At 40.3% G+C, this 19,342-nt stretch overlaps 1 protein-coding gene across 5 annotated transcripts; it reads right to left on the bottom strand.

The window, feature by feature from the left end:
• Positions 1-5,923: 5,923 nt before the first annotated feature.
• On the bottom strand, positions 5,924-16,590 carry SMIM8 (small integral membrane protein 8). Of its 5 annotated transcripts, none has more exons than XM_072642776.1 (3): positions 16,510-16,590; positions 9,541-9,698; positions 5,924-6,408 (listed from the first exon to the last, which is right to left on the bottom strand). In XM_072642776.1, the coding sequence occupies exons 2-3, from the start codon at positions 9,673-9,675 to the stop codon at positions 6,250-6,252; spliced, it is 294 nt and encodes a 97-aa protein (XP_072498877.1). In that variant the 5' UTR covers positions 9,676-9,698; positions 16,510-16,590; the 3' UTR covers positions 5,924-6,249. The 5 variants fall into 5 exon arrangements, with proteins under 5 accessions (XP_072498877.1, XP_072498878.1, XP_072498876.1 ...); XM_072642777.1 differs by having other exon boundaries at positions 16,488-16,589; XM_072642775.1 differs by lacking the exon at positions 16,510-16,590 and adding an exon at positions 16,117-16,353.
• Positions 16,591-19,342: the final 2,752 nt, after the last annotated feature.

The raw sequence follows: 19,342 nt of genomic DNA, 5'->3' as shown, positions 1-19,342 counted from the left end.
GAAGGCTGCCCTTTGGACTTGAAGCTATAAATTGTCAATTTACTTAGCAACCGTTGCCAGGGTCAAGCTTTGCTCACAAAAGTGTCCGTAAATGACAAAAGAGATTACTATGGAGTATTTCTCACAGTTTTCCAGATGCTTTGTTTTAAGGTATTTGAATAACTGATTTCCCAGAGGTCCACGCTGCAGGAAGTACATCAGATTACGCATGAATTGAAAGGCTTAGTAAAGTAGTGATAAAATATTGTTTAGGAAATGACACTACAGTTAAGAGGGAAAATGAAGTCAGTTCCCCAAATAATCAGGTCTGGTTACATAGGTCATATAATTAACAAAGTCATTACTGTAATGACACAAATATGTATATTCAAATTACCATAACATGACATAAAAATGACTTGTTTCTTTCTCCTCTCTTCTTTGTTTCTTTCTCCTCTTTCTTGTCTTCTTCTTTTCTCATCTGATTTAAGGAAGTTTTTCTCCCTCTCTTCTCCTTCTGTCTTTCTTATGTATAGTTACTAGACAGGACGAAAACACAGAGCCACTAAATACTGAAACTAGTGCTCTTATTCTCACCATTTTACTGGTTAATAATTTAAGGGATATCCTGAATTCTCCATCTTTAGAATGAGGGTGCAGGACTAGAGCAAATTTCTTCACCTTTTTTGCATCATAGACTTACTTCGACAGAATATTTTTAAATGAATAAAATGAAATAAAGACGATTGTAAAGGAAACCAATCATATTGAAAGTCATAACAGTATTAAAAATAAACAAACAAAAAACAAGTTCACAGATCCCAGCCAAGAACCTGAGGAATGGAGAATCTTCAACAACTTTCAGTTGTAATGCTACAGTAAATCCTCTCGCTTAGGTTTTTCCATCTCAGTTATCCTTTAAGCTCTAGAAGAAATGACAGACCTTTTTCAGACAACTTAGAAATAGAAGGGACCTTTAGAGATTAGCCCAACCCTCTGTTTTCACAAAGGAGGAAAACCGGGACCCTGAAGGTTTAATTTTGCAGATAGTCTTCAAGGTCTCTCCCATCTCTAACAGTCTATGATTCAATAGTCCAAGGTCCCAGAGCTATTATTAAGTGGCACAGCAGGAATTTGAACTCAGATCTCCTGACACCAAATCCAACCAGCATTGTCTCCACTACGTTACAATGGAGGATTTCTGGACCTCTTGTTGACTGACGTTCCTATGGCAACTGATAAGTTGACAAAGCTGACAAGACCAATTCCATTTGCATATTCTACACACATGAAGACTGTTCTTTGGTCTGCAGTGGCAGTCATTATTATAGAACCCATTGGTAGAAATGCTGCCTCTTAAAATTTAAGCTAAATGTAGAATGACTATTTATGAGAAGCTATCCCCAACCCCCAAACTTCAAGGAATTTATTTTTCCTTATTTAAGGCAAATATGTATTGAATGTTCAAACATAAGATCATTTTAATGCATCAGACTAAAACAACTAAAACTTAACCTTTGCTTTAAAATTCAAATTTTAAAAAATGGAATATCAAATTTTTTTTGAGACATTAAGCCATGGCAGGTGTATTGATGGAGATGAACGTATACCTACTTTCATGTCACTCTATTTATATATTCCAATTAATGTACAGCATTTCATTTCCTGCTTCCACACTTTTGCTGACCCCAGGCATTTCTTATTCACTTCTATCTTTTAGAAGCCCCTAGTTTCCTTTAAAGCATAATTCAGAAGTCACTACAAAAAGCCTTTTCCAAAGCACTTCCTCTCCCATTTCTGTCTCCCTTTTAAAACTACTTTTTATTCACTTAGCTGTATCCTTTTCTGCCTCCAGTTGAAGGTAAACAACTTGAACTATTTGGTTTCCATCTTTATCTCCTCAGTGCCCAGCATGTTGCCAGGCACATAATACATGCTTGCTGTTGAGTCCGTTGAATTAACCCTAAAGACTTCTGGCCTTCCTTTCTGCACTTACTCTGCTTCAGCTTGCCATGTAACTGCCTTTTCCCCTCTATATTAAAAATTTTAATGGTATAGAATTGTATCTAAAAGAGAGCACAGTAACAATTAAACTACAATCCATAAAATACTAGATCTACCATTCTATGGCACCAATGGACACAGGTTAGCCAAAAACATAATAGGGTACTAGTTTTAAATGTAAAGGATATATTGAACTACTTTGGTCTAAGTTATGAGTGGGATAGGTTTAGTGAAGACTTCTCAGATTGTAATTCTTCTCCCAGGGGTGAGGTAAGACTGAGAGGCTCAAAGTTACTATATTTTTAGAACAGAATAATTCCATATAAGGATATAAAACTGTGTAGTACATTAGGGTCTCAATGATTGGATAAAGTTTACCTAATTCTTCAACGTCTTCATTTCAAAAGGGATTGGTTGGATGTCGTATCTAGAATGTAGGATCATATTCTCGGTTAATGAGGATAATGGTCAGTGGGGGAGGAGGGACTTGCATTAGGGTCTATATAAATTACTGCCTTTTCTTTATCTTTGGCTTTCCTACTCCAGGTGAACTGCTGTAGGATTGTCCCAATTCTTGAGAATCTAGTAAATCAACTGTCACCACTTTGAGAGGCCTCTGAGTAACTGATTTATGTAGGGACCTGAGCCATCCCACACAGTTATACAATATACTGTATTATAGGACTAAACTAAATACATTCAATAAGCACTTATTAAGTGCCTACCACATGCCAGGCACTGTGCTGAGGGCTGGGGATACAAAGAAAGACAAAAGACAGTCCCTGCTTTTAGGGAGCTCACAGTCTAAAGGGAGAGACAATATGCAAACAACTATATACAAACAATACAGAGGACTAACCTTATGGGGAAGGCCCTAGCAACAAAGTGGATAGGGAAAGGTGTGGTGTGATTTTAGCTACAGATTATTTATTTACTTTATATAGTAACAGAGGAAGAGGTTTTTGTAAAACACTTTCTTGGTTTTCACTCTCTTAATTGCCAGTGTTCAAGTGCCAGGTACTGTGCTAAGAGCTATGCTAAGACAATGAAAGGCAAAAACCAATTGCTGCTCTCACAGCTCACAGTCTAATGGGAGCTACAAGTGTAACAACATGTGAGATATATACAGGATAAACTAGAGATAATCAATAGAGTGAAGACACGAGCATTAAGAGGGACCAGTAAAGGCTTCCTATACAAAGTGCATCTTTAGCTGGGACTTGAAGGAAGCCAGAGAATCAAGAAAGGCAGAAATGAAGAGAGAATTCCAGGCATGAGGGACACTGAGTGAAAAAGCTTAGAGAAAGGAGATGCAGTATCACCCTAGGAACAGCAAGAAGGCTACTGAATTGATTTGCTCTTATATATGCAACATTTAGGATCCGAGAATGACAGCTTTATGGCGAGAAAGCACTTCACATATATTATTTCTTTTTATTCTTTTACAATGGCTCTGTGAGCTAGGTGGTATGTTTCATTTACCAACCATTTTGCAGATGAGGAAACTGAAGCTCAGAGAGGGTAAGTGGCTTGAGGAAGGTCACCAAGTGAAGGTAGATGACAAGACTCATACATGTACAAGCCCTTTTCATATTTTATATGAAAACTGTCCTATAGTCTGTAGCTAGACTTCCTAGAATCTTACAATTAGGAAAACTACTTCAGACTTGAGGTACAGATCAAGCCAAGGCTCTAATTCAGGTCTCGCAGCTTTTCATCCCTTCCTACTACACTACTCTCCTCTTCATTTTCATTAACACTTTTATACCCAGTAACATTTGCTTTTGAGTCAGAATTGCTAGGTCGTCAGCTCAATAAGCAAAGCTCCTTACTATCTAAAAACTTAATATGACAGTGCACGAATGTGTATAGCATCTACCACAACTGTACCTAAAGGCAGCAGACACAAATTTTAAAAAGGAGAAAAAAAATTTTTTTTTAGCACTTGAGAATAATGGATGACACAGGCTGAACTTCAGAAAGAGTGGAGTTTTTCTAATTCTTGAAACTTAACTCTAAATGATATAATTTGGCATGTAAGGAGATGAAAAATTCTAGGGTTTAACAGGAGAAAACTTTTAGATATAGAGTACTTAAGTAAACACAAACAAAAGGAAGAAAACTTGTTCTCATCAATACTTCTAATTTCAAAAATTAATTTAAGAATCTTGTTCTTCGTTGAGTAACAACTGCTTTATGACAAATATCACTTTGCATAAGTGGGAGTTTCCTTACCTAGTATTAAAATTTCTATAATATTGTACCTCTTTCCAGGAAAACCCCAACACTTTCGATTAATTATTCTTTTGCTTACCCTAATTTTAGTAAGGACAGTTACATGGCTCAGTAGATACAGTGCCACGCCTGAAGTCAAGAAGACTCATTTTTTTGAGTTTAAATCTAGCCTCAGACATGTACTAGCTGTGTGACCCTGGCCAAGTCCCTTAACCCTTTTTGCTTCAATTTCCTCATCTGTAAAGTGAATTAGAGAAGAACATGGAGAACCACTCCAGTATCTTTGCCAAGACAACCCCAAATGGGGTCCTGAAGAATCAGATACTCCTGAAAAACAACTAAATAATGAACAATGAATTTTTGTAGATTATCTTTTCAGTTAGTTTTAAGAAACTAAAGCTAAAACACTCAAGTGTTTAGGGTGAACTAAGACTGAAATACCTTTATGGTTTCCACCAACAAGACAGTCCATTTCTTGGCTGAGCATTTTGACTGTCCTCCATTCCTGGAATTCTCTTCCTCCCCAATTCCACCTGCTGCCTTCCCTGGCTTTAAGTTCCAACTAAAATCCCATCTCCCATAGGAAGGCTTTCTCCACCACTCTTTAATTTTAGTGTCTTCCCTCTGCTAACTTTCCTGTTTATCCTGTGAATAACTTGTTTCTACATACTTGTTTGTAGTTTCCATTTGATCGTAAGCTCGAGGGTAGGAACTCTTTGGCCTCTTTTTGTATCTCCAGCATTAGTTAATTAGCACAGTATCAGGGACACAGTAGGTGCTTAATAAATGTTCATTGATACTGACTGATTTATTATCAGATCTGGAATGTCCAGAAAGCAAAAGCCAACCTAAGGACCCTCACATACTCCCTAAGTCCCTAGGGACTCATTCCTAAAACAATATACTTCATTGTCTTTGGATGATTCCCACTCCTTCCCAGCCTACCCAAAATAACTTTTAATAGTAGATAGTTTTACCCTGGTATATTTTAAAGAAAAAAGAGAGGGAAGGGGGCCAAAAGGGGAGGAGGTATACATTTTGAAAAGCAACTTTCAGCAGTCAGAATTCCACACTGGTAAAATCTCAGATTCTCACTTGTGCAACTGCAATTTGAATGATAATAGTAGTAATTAACGTTTACATGGCACTTAAAGATTTACAAGTGGCTTTACAAATATTATCTCATTTTATCCTCACAAACACCTTAGGAGGTACATGCTATCATTATCCCTGTTTTATGGATGAGGATAATGAGCCGGTATTAGCTACTGACTTGCCTGAAGTCACACAGCTAGGAAATGTCTGAAGTTGGATCTGAACTTGGGTCTTTCAGTGCTCTATCCAGTATGCCACAGCTATCTGTAATGTATTCTGGCTGGAAACTTAGGAGTCCTCTTTCCTTTTTTTGGTGGTGATTAGCAGATTCTCTATGAGAGAGCAGCTTTGGCTCATATTTCCTTGTTGCAACATCTTCAAAATCTGTCTATAACACAGCCATAGTTTAAATGAAGGATAAAAAGATAAACCCACACCTACCTGAACAAGTCTGTAATTTTTTAAAAAGTTTTGAGACTGGATTTTCATACCCTCAGTTTCATTTCTACACATTTCCCCCCATCAATTCTCTTCTAATTAATGACTATCTTCTTGCTATGGAGAAAAGGAATTATTCTGCACATAGTAAAAGGAACCAAACAGCTGTTGCTGCAGTCTCTTCCTGGTTTATTGAGGACACTAATCAAAGGCAACCACTTTTCCTTTACTTTTATTACACAGTTCAATGGAGATGACAGGCATTCTTATAGAACTCTGAAAGAGGCTCTGTTAGGAGGCAATAAATTGAATCTTTTAATGTATGTGTAAAGGGGAGGAGACAGAGTTATGAAAGGCAGGATTCAAACAGAAATCTGGACGCCAAACTGTTACGTTCTTTTCACATGAATATAATGCAGGATAATAAACATGACACCTGGTACAATATAGTGTTTCATCTGAAGATCTCAGAGCCCTTAATACAGTTTTGTCTGTCTATTAATCCCATTTAGATGTTTTTCTCCTCATATACCTGGCTCCCTCACTGTCAATAGCTTCATAGAGGTCCTTTTTATTCTCTTGAGTTGCATGTAGGTATCCAATGTAAGCCACGCAAAGTGTAAGTGTTATCACTCCAAAAATCATAACAGGTTTGTTCTGTCAAAGGAAAAAAAGTACAGCCTCATTAAGGAAATGACTTTTGATTGCTTCAGGTATCTTGCACCACTGTTCTTGGCATGCATATCACTATTATCAAGTTTAGTTTTAGCATCACTGCATCTTTCGTATCATTGATGATTTTTCAACATCAACTTATCTAGGGCCATATTCTCCAGTCTGGGGATTACCCAGGACCCGTGCTGTTGTTTTCCTCTTCTGTTGTATGTTTCTTGGACCCTCTGCTGCTTTTTAGCATGCCCACCAGCACCGGGAGAAGTACAAGACGATGATGCAGAATGGATCTACACTGGGAGTCAGGGGACCTCAGTTTCAGATCTGTCTCTGAGACTTACTCCACATATGTAACCACGGGAAGTTTTCCCTGGGTTTGTTTATAGATTCCTCCTACATAAAATGAGAAGACTAGACCACAGGATCCCTACAATGCTTTTCCAGCTCTGAAACTCTATGAGGCAGAAATCAAATTCATAGGTTTTAATGAGAGTGGAGGTGAGGAATGAGGGGTTGTGATTAAAATGGGTGTCTAGGGATGTCACTGTCCTGATGGGACACTTCTTCCCCTTTAATTTAAAAAAAACAACTTAGAGTTGGTTGTCCTCGCAAAATGCCTCCAGGTCAACAACCATTTATTAGGCATCTACTATGTATAGTGGATAGAGAGCTGGGCTTAGAGTGAGGAAGACTGAGTTTAAGTCCTCTCTCTCTAACACCTACTAGTTGTACGAACCCTGGACAAGTCACTTAATCTCTTATTGACTCTAGGCAACTCTTGAGAATTTTACATTGCAGAGTAGGTACCAATCTGTTGGTAGAGGAAACTTCCCCATTAGGAGTTTGCTGTATCAATGAAACACTGCCCAGTGGCTTCTGCCCACTATCTTTGTGTTCATGGCACTTCCAGTCTAATAAAGGAATATGATGCATGCAAAAATAACTACAGAGCTGTGGTCATTTCTGTAGAGTGAGGATTTTTAACTTAGTTTTTTTATCTGAGAACTTCATTGTACACAGCTAAAAAAAAATCTCACAATACCCAGCACTGAACACAGTGCCATACACATAGCAGATACTTCACAGACATTTATTGAATTTCAAAAAGTAAATTATTGGGAATTTCATTTATAGCTGGGGAAATGGAGGAAGTATTGAGAGGTGTGGCAATGGGCCTCAAAGGTCCTACAAACTCTGGAGATCAGAAAGTTGCCCAAGACTTCAAAGCTTCTTCTTAGCCTATATACTATATTATGGTTCCTCAGTCCCTAAACCCCTTTAAGTATTTCTATACTGGACCAAAAAAAATCCTTCTATGATGTCAATCCATATAACACTGATAGCAGGTACTGTGTAAGTTGAAAGGACTCAAGTAATTTATATTCCTTATATCTTTCACCCAAATTTGCTACACTATGAAATTATTTAAATTTCAAATTTCATTAACATATGAAAATAAACATCTTCCCTAAAATGATATCTCTTTGAAAGATGTTAAAAGACAAATAACCAGTTCTCAAGAGCCTCAATTTGTTATTCCTTTTTTTAAAGCACTTTTCCACAAAATGGGAAACATATTAGTTCAAAATATTCTTACACAATATCTAGACTCAGGGATTGGATTATAAGATTTGACCTAATTAAGTTTCAAGTATTTTAAACTGGAGATTGAATAACCAAAATACTAATTACTGTTTTTCCTAGAGTAATGTAAGCTCTCCAGTAGATTTTAATTTATATGTGTTTTTAGACCACTTCCATGAAGTCAATAGCTTCTTTTTTTAGTCATAGCATATTGTACTTAGGGTAAGAACAATTAATTACTAGGCTATGTGACTACAGGGCTGTCACTTAACTCTCCCTTCTGAACTTCCGGATCAGGGAAAAGAGGATAATACTAAAATAATCTATTCTTCAGTGTATACTGAGGAAATAAATTAATTTAATAAACTGTAAATTTCTATACAGTTAGAGTGAGGAAGGACTGAATTTAAATCCTGCCTTAAATATTTAGTCATCTTATCTCTCAGTCTCAGTTTTCTCATTTTTAAAATGGGCTTATATACTAACAGCACCTCTGTAACAAAGTGGTGATGATCAAGAGATAAAATATATAAAACTTTTGGCAAACCTTAAAGGATTATATAAGTAGCAATTACTATTTTATAATATAAATGTGAGCTAAAATTCAGGCATAAGAATATTTTAATAATCACAGAATAACAGAGTTGGAAATTATTTAATAGATTTTCTAGTCTCATCTGTAGTAGAATGTCTTCTGCTCATTGCTGATATATGGTCAACTAATACCTACTTGAGGACCTCTAATGACAGGGAGCTCAGTACTCATCAAAGTACCCCATTCTATTTTTTTTTTTTCATACAGCTCTTATTGCTAGAAACTTTTTCCTTATGTTAAGCTGAAATCTCTTTAACTTCCTTCTGCCTGATGGACCTAGTTCTATCCTCTGATGTCAGGGTCTTATGACTACTGAAGTAAGTATGCCTAAACTACTGGAGGAGAATGGATAGGAGAAAAAATGGCAATGATCTTAAGTTACTTTTAAATCTGTGTAAGTTAAGTAATGCAAGTAACACAAGACAATTTTTCCTAATAGACCTGGTCTAATTTGGTGAACACTCTACTTGCTGGTATTAAATCAGGAACTTCAGGAAGCATTATTAGGTTATTATTTACGGTATGAGAGCATTCTTGGTAAAGGATAGTCATGAACTGAAAGGATTAACAAATTATCTCTCTGTCCCCTCACTTTCAAAGTTCTAAGCCACAGCAAATTTTTTAAATGACAGAAATGACAGGGAAAAATATTTTATTTTTTTAAAGGTTTTAAGAGTTAGAAATATTTTTCTATTATGTACCCCAAAAATTGTAAATATATTTAGCTCATTTTAGCATAATAAAAGTTAAAGATTTTTCTCCTATCCACTGGAACCCATTATTCACACACATAAAACCTTACCCAACATTAAATTCCAATGAAACATCAAATCACATGGGGAAACACAAAACACAAGTTAAGTCAGAACGTTAAGTCAGAATAAATATATATATATATAAAATATGTATTCTTAATTGCTTTTGGATATATTTCTTACAGGTTTAATGAAAAGCTCTGGATTCACAGCTCGAAATAAGGTGGTTGTGCGGGTCCCCCTGAGCCCTGGGGTTCGAAAGTCTTTCTCTTTAAGCGGTTCATTTTTAATGGTTGGGGGCTCAGGTGCTGAAGACATCTTGATTAAAGATGATTTATTACCTGAAGACAAAATAAAAGACATTTTTTTCTTCATAACCATTTCTTGCTTAATTGTCATTTGAAATCAACAGAATTTGGAGAAGTAAAGTAACTCTACAAAGTCAAGACCTAATACCTTGAGTCACATTTAATCTTTTTATACCTTAGACATGCTAAAGGTATATATTGATCATTGTATTAAGCACCTTCCCCCCAATATCTTCTTCCATTCACCTTCCAACTTTCCCATTCCCATAACCACATTCCTTGAGAAAAGTGATGATGCCTTTAACACCCATTTGCATGCTCACTGGTCCCAAACTGCGGCCACTGTGCTTCTCTCTTTGTGGGACTCACTGCTTCTCCTGTCTCCCCAATCTTGGACCTATGAGCTGCACCCAGTGTGCTGTCTACGTGGGCATGATTCATCTTTCCCTTCAATTTAACTACTTTTAATTTAACTTCTTTTCATTTTTCCTCATTTCCATATTTATTATCACTCTCTTTCTGCTCTTGCATGTCTTTCACGTTCCTTCCACCTCTATACTGGGTGTATACACCTGTATGTCTTCAATCTCTTCATTTCATTGTCAACCTTTGGGAAGCTTTGTGAAGCTCTCCCCCCGCCCAAGACTGACTTACCATTCCTGCCATCTAGTGGCAAAAAACAAAACAGCAACCAAAAAAACCTTATACCTTCACAAACACTGAAAACTATGAGTATTTTGTTTTTTAAGCTGAAGTTTCATTTCATTGTACAGAAAACTTTATGAAATAAGACTTAAAGATTCATTCTTAAATTCTGACAGATATTTCTTTTGAAGTTGCTTACAACAAAAACTCTTTATTCATTAGGTCTTAGGTATTAATTAGGTCTTCTGTTTTTACAGACTTCACAGGCAATAATTACACACTTTAATGGAGAGCAAATTCATCCACATTTCTGTTTTTTTAAAAAAAATAGACTGTTGCACTGGTCAGTAAATACTCATCTATGCCACTTAACTGTGCAAACACCTCATCAGGAACATCTTGAGTAGAAAGAAAACGTCTTGGGCTTTCAGCACTAGCTATGGCTTCTGACAGTCAGAGGTGGCTGTCCCATCACACTTATCATCGCTTTGGGGTTCCATTTTTACAGCAGTAAGCACTCTTTCAAAAATTTGTGACCTTTGCCTTTTGAGAAACAATTACATTATTATCTGCAGCAACAACACCTCCGAAATTGAACTGGTCTGGGCCGCCAGTGGCTGTGGCTATCGATTGCCATATTTTTTCAGATACTACATTTGGCTTGTGATCTTCTTCCAGGTCCACATCAGGTAACTCCATTGGGATCACGCCAGTTTTCTGCAAGCATTTCACTACTGCAGATGGCTCCACAGACCACCAGGCTTCAGCAATCAGATCAATGGCTTGTTTCGTATCTATTTTCTCCTTTTCATCCTGGTCATCCAGATTGAGAAAAAAGTTGTTTCAGTAGTTGGCTTCTGTAGTAAGCTTCTACCATGCAAAGGCTACAAGATGGCTATGTAGTTGAGTGGTAGAAATTCAATTCAACTCGGATGTGTTCTAAGTGTGGAACTGTGTTGTGGGCACAGCAATTGTCAATTAACATGAGGATTTTGCATTTTGCTCCTTTCATCCTCACATCAACTTTTATCAGTCACTCATTAAATAAATCCTGTGTCACTTGAGCCTGTGTATTGGCTTGGTAATCACACGGGGGCAAAGGGACATTCCTAAAGCCATGTGGCTTAGCTGACTTGCCAATGAGAGGTCTCATCTTTTCTGTCCCTGATGCATTGCAACAGAAAAGAGTTGTCAATCTTTGTTTGCCTCCTTTACAAAAGTTACCTTTGGCTGAGTATATTTTGAGGCAGCAATTGCTAAAACATACCTGTTTCATCAGCATTAAAAATATCAAGGCTATAGACAGGAATTAACTTTTTAATTTCTCCTGCACACAAGTCACTTATCTTCTTCACAAGAGCAGTATTCTCTTCATTACAGACTACTTTTGATACAATTCCATACCGTGCACGAAATCTATTCAGCCAGGGTACATTTGCTTGAAACTTATCATGACCAAGAAGGCTGGCAAAGTCCAGGGCCTTCTGCCAAATAAGTGGGCCACTGATGGGGCTATTCCTTGCTCACGTATCTTGATATCATGCAAACGCTGCTGAGTCAACATTGCCATAAAGCGCACCTCTCATTCGCATTTGTTTAGGTCCCAGTATCCCTTTCTTCACTTTCTGTTCAATTTTGGCTTGGTCCTTCAAAAAAGTGGACAAAGTGGATGGAGTGATCCCAAATTCCTTTGCTATATCTCCTTTCTTTTGGCCAGTGTCTACTGCTTCTACCACTTTCATTTTCTCTTTCAATGAAAACTGGTGGCGTTTCATCTTTCCTCTCTTAGGCATGGCAGCTAAGCCATGTGTGTATATTTTGTGATTTAAGTAACACAGTGTCAGCCACCACCACACACACACCTAAGTTACGTACCACAGTTACGTTTCTCCTTGTTCTAACGGTTAGACTGTAAATGTGGGAAAGAGAAAGTCACTATGAAGCAATCATTCAGCTGAAAGGAATTTATAGTTAATAAGAAGAATCTTAGAATGTTAAACACAGAAGAGAATCTTAGAGATCATCTACTCCAAGTCTTTCATTTTACAGATAAGGAAAGAGAGGCCCAAAGAGGAGACATAGTTTGTTCACAGTCACAATATAAGTTAATGGAAGAACTAGAACTAGAAGCCAGGACTCTCAGTCCCCCAAGACTGTCCCCCATGACAATAAACTGAATTGGACATGTTTCTAACAAAACAAATATGTACAGATTAGTAAAATAACTGCTTCTTAATGTGTTTATTACAAGTGATTATTATTCACATTAGAATGACAAAACAGATATGCTTATCCTGAGTTAAAATATGTAGAGCAATTTGTACACCTTAACTTACTATATAAATGCTAGCTAATATTATCACATTGTCCGAACTATAACTTTCGTGAAAATTCAGTTAATGAGGACTAATTCAACTCCAGAAAAAAATTCATTGTGATAAGTTATTGGGACATCTTAACTTTGAACATTGATTTTACTTTGAAAACTGAACTAGATGATAACTAAGGTCCAGCTCTAAATCATATGACCCTGTTACCTGCATGGGATTGTATTCTTGTAGGAACTACAAAGTGATTCAGATAAAGGCTGTAGTTTCCTCTTGAATCAGACTTTTATAAAGGACAGTTCTGAAGGATGCCTAAGATCGTACTTCTGTTGCAAAGACAGAACTTAAGTTTCTGAGTTTCCTTGGCAGAAGCAAAACTTTTCCACAGGTTACAGAAGCCTACTCCAGATGCCCTTGTAACTTGTGCTGCAAAGTGTAAGAGGCACATCCCTTTCTGGTCTCTCCCTCTCAAACAACTGCCTGCAAGGCATTTAAAAAGAGAGATCTCACTGCAAAATCTACCAATGACCATTTCTTCTCCTGAATCCTCAGGTTTCAAAAGACCCCCTAAGGGTGGATGTTGGGAATAGATCTGGAGAAGTCACCATCTCCAAAGTTTACATTTTTTCCTCTGCTTAGACCTCACACTTGCTCTGTAAAATTCCATATTAAAATATAAAAGCATAGGATGGGAAATAGCGGGGGTTGAGGCAAGGAAGGTGATGGATTACTGCAGGTGTTTTAAGAGTAGAGAGAAGAGATGAAGGAGAAGAAAGTATATATTTCCCTTTTGAGTGGCCCAATGACAAACTTCACATTTGCTATTCTCAATTTCTCCACTTCTCTGTGGCAGTTTATTTATGTAGAATGCAAATTCCCTGAGGGCAGGGACTGGACTGTCTTAATTTTTACTTTTGTATCCTTGAGCCCAGAACACTGATGGAGTTAAAGTTCTATTCAAGAACAGCCTGGATTTGGATAGCATACATATATAATACTTAACAAGATTACCATAATACATTTCTTATCAAAGACAGATGTTTTTCAATTTTTGTTACAATATTCTGAGTAAATTGATAACTTTTAAAAATTGGCATCTAGCTGAGTTTCCTTCTTTTTCTAGAAGTATTATTTAGTAACACATCTAACACTTAAGCCTCTGTGTTAGCCTTATTTCTGTTACAAATTCTCAACTAAAGTTGATGGGTTTGGGCAGAGATTAGATTAGGAGACAAGTCAGTTAATATTCACTAACAAATGACTGAAATACCACCACATATTTTAAGAGATTCAATGACAGCAATGGTCTATATTATTTGGTACAATAAATTAAATTTCTCTACCTAATTTTGCCTCCTTCAAAACAATGAAATCTAATACAGATCAATTAATTGCTTCCTCACCTACAGAAAAAATTGTAAATTCTGAATTGTAAAACTAAAAAGCAGAAATTTTTCTTTAGAAATCAAAAGGATCTTTCTAAACAGCTAAGGAAAGAACAAGAATTCCAAGGATTAGCGGCAAGAAGTAGTATTTTACTCTCAAATTCACCATTATTCAAATAAATAGATGTGAATTTTATAAACATTTCACCCCTAGTTGACCTATTCACTTCAGACCCTAACTAAGCTTTCTCCCCTCTCCTGCCGCTTTTCCTTCTCTCTCCTCCTCTGTTATAGTTTTCTTTCTTTCCTACTCCCTTAACTGACAGTAATACTGATAGACTTATAAAATGACTTATTCTTTTGCTGAATCCTCTTCTAGTAACTTTGCATGGTGTGAACACCCTCCTGGGTTCCCAAAGGCCATTCTTATCAGTAGAGCACAGGTTTGGACAGATTAGAGATCTAGAAATGAACTGCAGCTATGTTGCATAAAGACTAGCCTAAGTATGTGGTGGCACATCAAGCAGAAAGCTGCCTAGGATACGAAGGTTTGGGGGCTCTGCAAGTCACAAAGACTGCCTAATAAGGTGTGATGGGATTGCTTTATGTGAGGGTATCAGTTCCCCCAAAACCACAGATTTTGAGGTCTTTCTAAAGAAATATGTGATGGAGCTATATATTCCTGGTTCACAATTTTAAAAGCAGGTAAGTGAAAAATATAATTTATATTTTCTTTAAAAAAACCAAACTCTAACTCTCTACTAAATTGGTTCTTACTTGATGAAACTATTTGTTGATTGTTTTTCTCTGGACTACTTAGGCCTCTGCTGAAAAAAATGTTTCCCACTCCTGCATTTTCTTCCCCCTCTTCCATATCTGTCCCCTAATAGAACAACAAAAAAGGCACTTTAAAGAAATGTGGAGATACACTAAGGGGCTTAGATAATTCACCTGTGAATAAACTGCAACTGGTTGTATTTGGAACTTCATTTCCAAAACTTACGGTTTCCCCATCCTTACATCACACTGCATATACCACATTACACTGCTAATAAAGTGGAGGGTGGCTCGGAATATTTTGCTGGTGATATTAAAAAATTAATCTTGACATAAAGTTGGCAGGGTTAAGATGTACTCAAAAATTAGGTCAATACACTGAAAAATCTAGGTAGTATTTTAAGAGAAAAATGTGTTCTATAATAAGCACCTTAGGGAAAGGCAAATCAGTATGGAGGTAAAAATAGTGGTAATGAATTTCCACAAAAAGGGCAAGAATATTTTAGAATTTTAGTTTCCCTTGCTTACTGCACTAAAGCTACTTATCATTTTTTAAAGGAAAATATTTGAAAGTCTAGAACTTTTAAAAAATACCTTAAAGGATAAAAATTAAGATAAAAATAAATAATTCCTCAATTCGTAGTTTATGTTTACAAAGTGTTAAAAGTTCAAGAGTAGCAAAATAGCTGGAGGGCAGGCCATGGAGTCAAAAAGAGATGTTTCAAATCATGGACCTTTAATCAAGGCACTTAACCCGTATGTACCTGGGGGCAACTCTCTTAGCCCACAGAGAATGTGCAGATTTTACCTGGAGTTTCCGGTGAGATTAGAGCCCAGGGGCAGAGAGGTATCGTGGGGCGCACCACACCTCTAAGGCTAGGAGGAGCCTTGGAGATCCCCACAGAGGCGGGAGGCCTTACAAGTCCTCTAGTCCGACCTCTCGTTTTACACATGAGGAAGCTGCCTTTGTCCAAGTCAAAAGGACAACGTGGCGGGACTGCGGCCTGAACTTTTCACAGGACAGTCGGTCCTTTTAGGTGAAGCATTACACGTGGTAATATTAAAAGGAAAACGCTCTCCCTTTGATTTACCTCACAGAATCTGAATGCGGAATATCGATGAGCTACAGGAAACGATGGGAGAAAAGGGGCCCCTTCAACACCCAATTTTACAAGGTGCGGCGATCTGAGCCATCGATTAGTAATTTATTATTAGGCTGACGCTATAAAAGAGACGATTCTTAACGAAAGGAAGCCCTGGACGGGAAAAGAACCATCCATTATTTGGGGCACACATGAACGCGGCAAGGGCACATACCGCTTCTGGGCTTCCGTGCCACGAAATTATAAAAGTCACACGTTTGGCGGTGTTTCCAAAACTCTGAATTCACTTAAGAGGCGGGGGTGCCCTCGGCCTCCGAACTCTCTCACACAGGGGATGGTGGTTATGCGCCGGCGGGCCGTCCTGCATGGCGGGCGCTCTGGCGGCGAGCAGCCTTCCCAGGGGGGTTTGCGAGCTTTGCGGCGCCTCGCAGGGCACTTCCGGCGCGAGTGCGTCAAGCATTTCTAGCATCCGGGAAATGAAGGGGGAGGGGCTGGGGGCGGGCCCCGGGGCGGACCCCGGGGCGCGGCAGAACCTCCCTGCCGGCCACGCCGGACTGACCCTCACCGCCCGAGAGGCGTCCTCACCGGCTCGGGCTGCGTCGCTCACCTTCTGCCGGGGCCGGCGCTTCTCCTCCAGCTCCTACCCTCCTGGCTGCTGCCGCCGCTGCCTCCGCCGCCGCCGCCGAGACGGAGAGAGCGGATCTGCGGCCGCCTTCCGGCGGGAGCGTCGCCGCCGCAGCGAGCGCCCCCTGCGGGCCGGAGGCCGACGGGCTTGGGCCAGCTGGGCGACCGCTTTTGACACTGGCCGGCCCGGAGCGTCCCCTCTGGCCTCCGGCCCGTCCTCGCTTACCCGAGTCTATAGGGGTGGGTGTAGGAGGTGAACTAGACGGAAAAAAATGAGTAGTGTTGATTTTCTCCTCAGGATTTCTCCATATCAATTTTTTTTTTTAATTTTAGCCAGGCACAGTGCTAGGCCTGGGGCTATATAAAGACCAAAAAAACACTGCCCTCCTGGGGCCTATGTTCTGTGGGGAAGGTTGTCTGGGAGACGGAGGATTCTAGGTACATAAATGAGGACATGCGAAGGAGCACGAGGGGGTTAGGGAAGGCCTGTGTAAGAGGAGGCCCCTTGAGTGGCCCGGAAGGGCACCGGGGAGCGTGGCCTGCGCAGCAGGGGGCGCGGTGTTGTGCCTGCGAGTGTGGGTCTCTTCCTCAGATAACGCGCTTCCTTTGCATTTATTTTTATGTATTTATAATTGCACATTTATATTACGTAGTGCATCTTGAGGGGTGCTGCCTGGGGCGACTCCCGGGCCTTCGCCTTCTACTTACCTATCCCCGGTCTTCGGACATCTCCGGCCCCTCTCCTGGTTGGGGGAGGGGAATTCCCTCTCCCTGTTGGGGGAGGGGAATAAACAGGCAGAGCACCCGAAAGGAGTTGCAGCCAGCAAGCTTTATTGCGTTTTTTTTTTTCTCCAGCTCTCCTGGTCATCCCCTTTTATTATTCCCCTGTCTCCTCCCCCGTACCTCCCATGGGCGGGCGAGCTCCTCCCAAGTGCCTCCCTGTGGGTGGAGCCAGCCTGTTACCAGGGCCATCCCAGTACCCCACAAGGGGGCAGGTTCGGGCCCTCAGGCGTCTCACGGTCCTCACGGGGACCCCGGTCCAGAGCTGTCCCCCAACATCTCCCCCTTTTTGTTTTACACGGGTAGGTTGGGCGATTCCCCCCATGGGGACCTGCCCTCGCGGTGTCTCAGAGACAAGACATCGCCTTTAAGACTCTCCAGTGCCCGTGTCAATAATTGCAGGAGGCACTTCAAGAGGCGCGGCAGGACGAGACACATAAGGACAAGAACTGCAACGGAGGAGAGCACCCCTGGCAGCCAATGCAAGTCCAGGATTCGTTGTAACCAATCGAAGATGGAACGCTCTTCTTGTTCACGCTTTTCCTCAAACGTTCTGGAAAGGTTATTCAGCTGATCAATAAGCAAGTCCAACTGATGGATGTCATCTGTGGCGTTGTAAGCCAGCATAGCCCCCTGGAGGGCTTTGCGGACCGCCGGCCATTGATTGGGGAAGGTTGAGGAATCAATTGGGAGGTTAAGCACGCAAAGCGGGCGATATTTATAATGGCATTGTAACATCTCATAGCGTTGATGTAACGCCATTTGGTCTCCTAGCCAAATTACCGTGTCTTGCAGGGCGGTGATTTGGCTTTGGAGGAGATGGTCTATGTGGTCCTGACGGTGCCACGCTGCTACCTCTGATTTCATGAAAGATTGGAGAGTGGAAGCTAATAATTGTCCTTCCTCTATTAGTTGTTGAATCTGAAACTCTTCATAAGGCAGGGAGTCCCTGTGTTAATGCCCAGTAGGGGTCGCCCCTTTGATCCGCGGCTCGCTGCTCTGCGGGGGTGGCGTTGTACCATTTGGACTGGACAGACTCGGACCCAGGAAGGAACTGTTGTAAGGCCATCAGAAGTGTGAGCATGGTTATCTCACGCTGTTTGCACACCCGCTTTGGACGGTGCCTTCCTCTCCACCCTCGTCTCCTCCTTGCTTTCGGCTTCTCGCAGCTCAACTGCCCATCGTGTGGGGATCCAGATCTCTGTCCCTGGGTCGGCTCCATCTGGTTGGACACAAAGATACCCCTGACCTCTTGCTATAACTACTCCAGGGCCATGCCATTTGCCTTCTTGGTCCCTCCACCGGATTCGAGCTCCGGTGAGGCAGGCAGTAGGGGCCTTTAACGGCCTTTCCCTTCTGCCTCCCATCTTGTGGAGATAAAATCTTTGTGCGGGGCATGTGCCATCGTCTCGGATTTGCAAAAAATTGTGAGTGAAGACGGCTTGTGCCAGATCACCTTGGGAGAGGCGCCCCACCGCCCTTACTCCCCCTTTTTGTTTTAACAGAAGAGTTTTTATAGTGCGGTTAGCACGCTCAACAATGGCCTGACCTGTGGGATTATATGGGATGCCAGTAATATGAATAATAGAAAATTCTCTACAAAAGGCGGCAAAGGCAGAGGAAATATAAGCTGGCCCATTGTCTGTCTTTATGGCTCGAGGCACCCCAACCATGGCAAAGCAACCATAGAGGTGGTTGATCACTGCACGGGCTGTTTCCTTAGGCTGTATAGAGGCCATAATAAAATTGGAGGCCGTATCAATACAAACATGTATAAGAACTTTGCCAAAATGTGTCACATCCATTTGCCAAAGATCGTTAGGGAGATCACCACGGGGGTTAATTGCGGTGTCTCGGGCAAGAGGGCAAAATGGGGCACAATTGATACACTGTTTGACTATTTGGCGAGCGTTTTCTCTGGACAATCCATAAAGGCGTCGCAAAGATCGGGCAGATCGGTGATACTTATCATGGGCTGCCTGTGCTTCTAAATGCAGAGGGAATATAAGGGCTTTATCTACAATATCATTACCCTG

This window comes from Notamacropus eugenii, chromosome 2 (assembly GCF_028372415.1).
Source record: "Notamacropus eugenii isolate mMacEug1 chromosome 2, mMacEug1.pri_v2, whole genome shotgun sequence".
Taxonomy (NCBI): domain Eukaryota; kingdom Metazoa; phylum Chordata; class Mammalia; order Diprotodontia; family Macropodidae; genus Notamacropus; species Notamacropus eugenii.
This window is presented reverse-complemented; position numbering and strand designations above follow the sequence as displayed.

Bases quoted from the DNA above. Each gene is read 5' to 3' on its own strand.
- SMIM8 (XM_072642772.1), bottom strand. From the start codon at position 15,752: ATGTGTAAAACGAGAGGTCGGACTAGAGGACTTGTAAGGCCTCCCGCC. The intron at 9,699-15,607 runs GTAAAATCTGCA...TTTTGTCTTCAG, and splicing joins AATCTCACCGGAAACTCCAG to GTAATAAATCATCTTTAATC. The intron at 6,409-9,540 runs GTAAGAAATATA...TTCCTTTGACAG, and splicing joins CAGAGCTTTTCATTAAACCT to AACAAACCTGTTATGATTTT.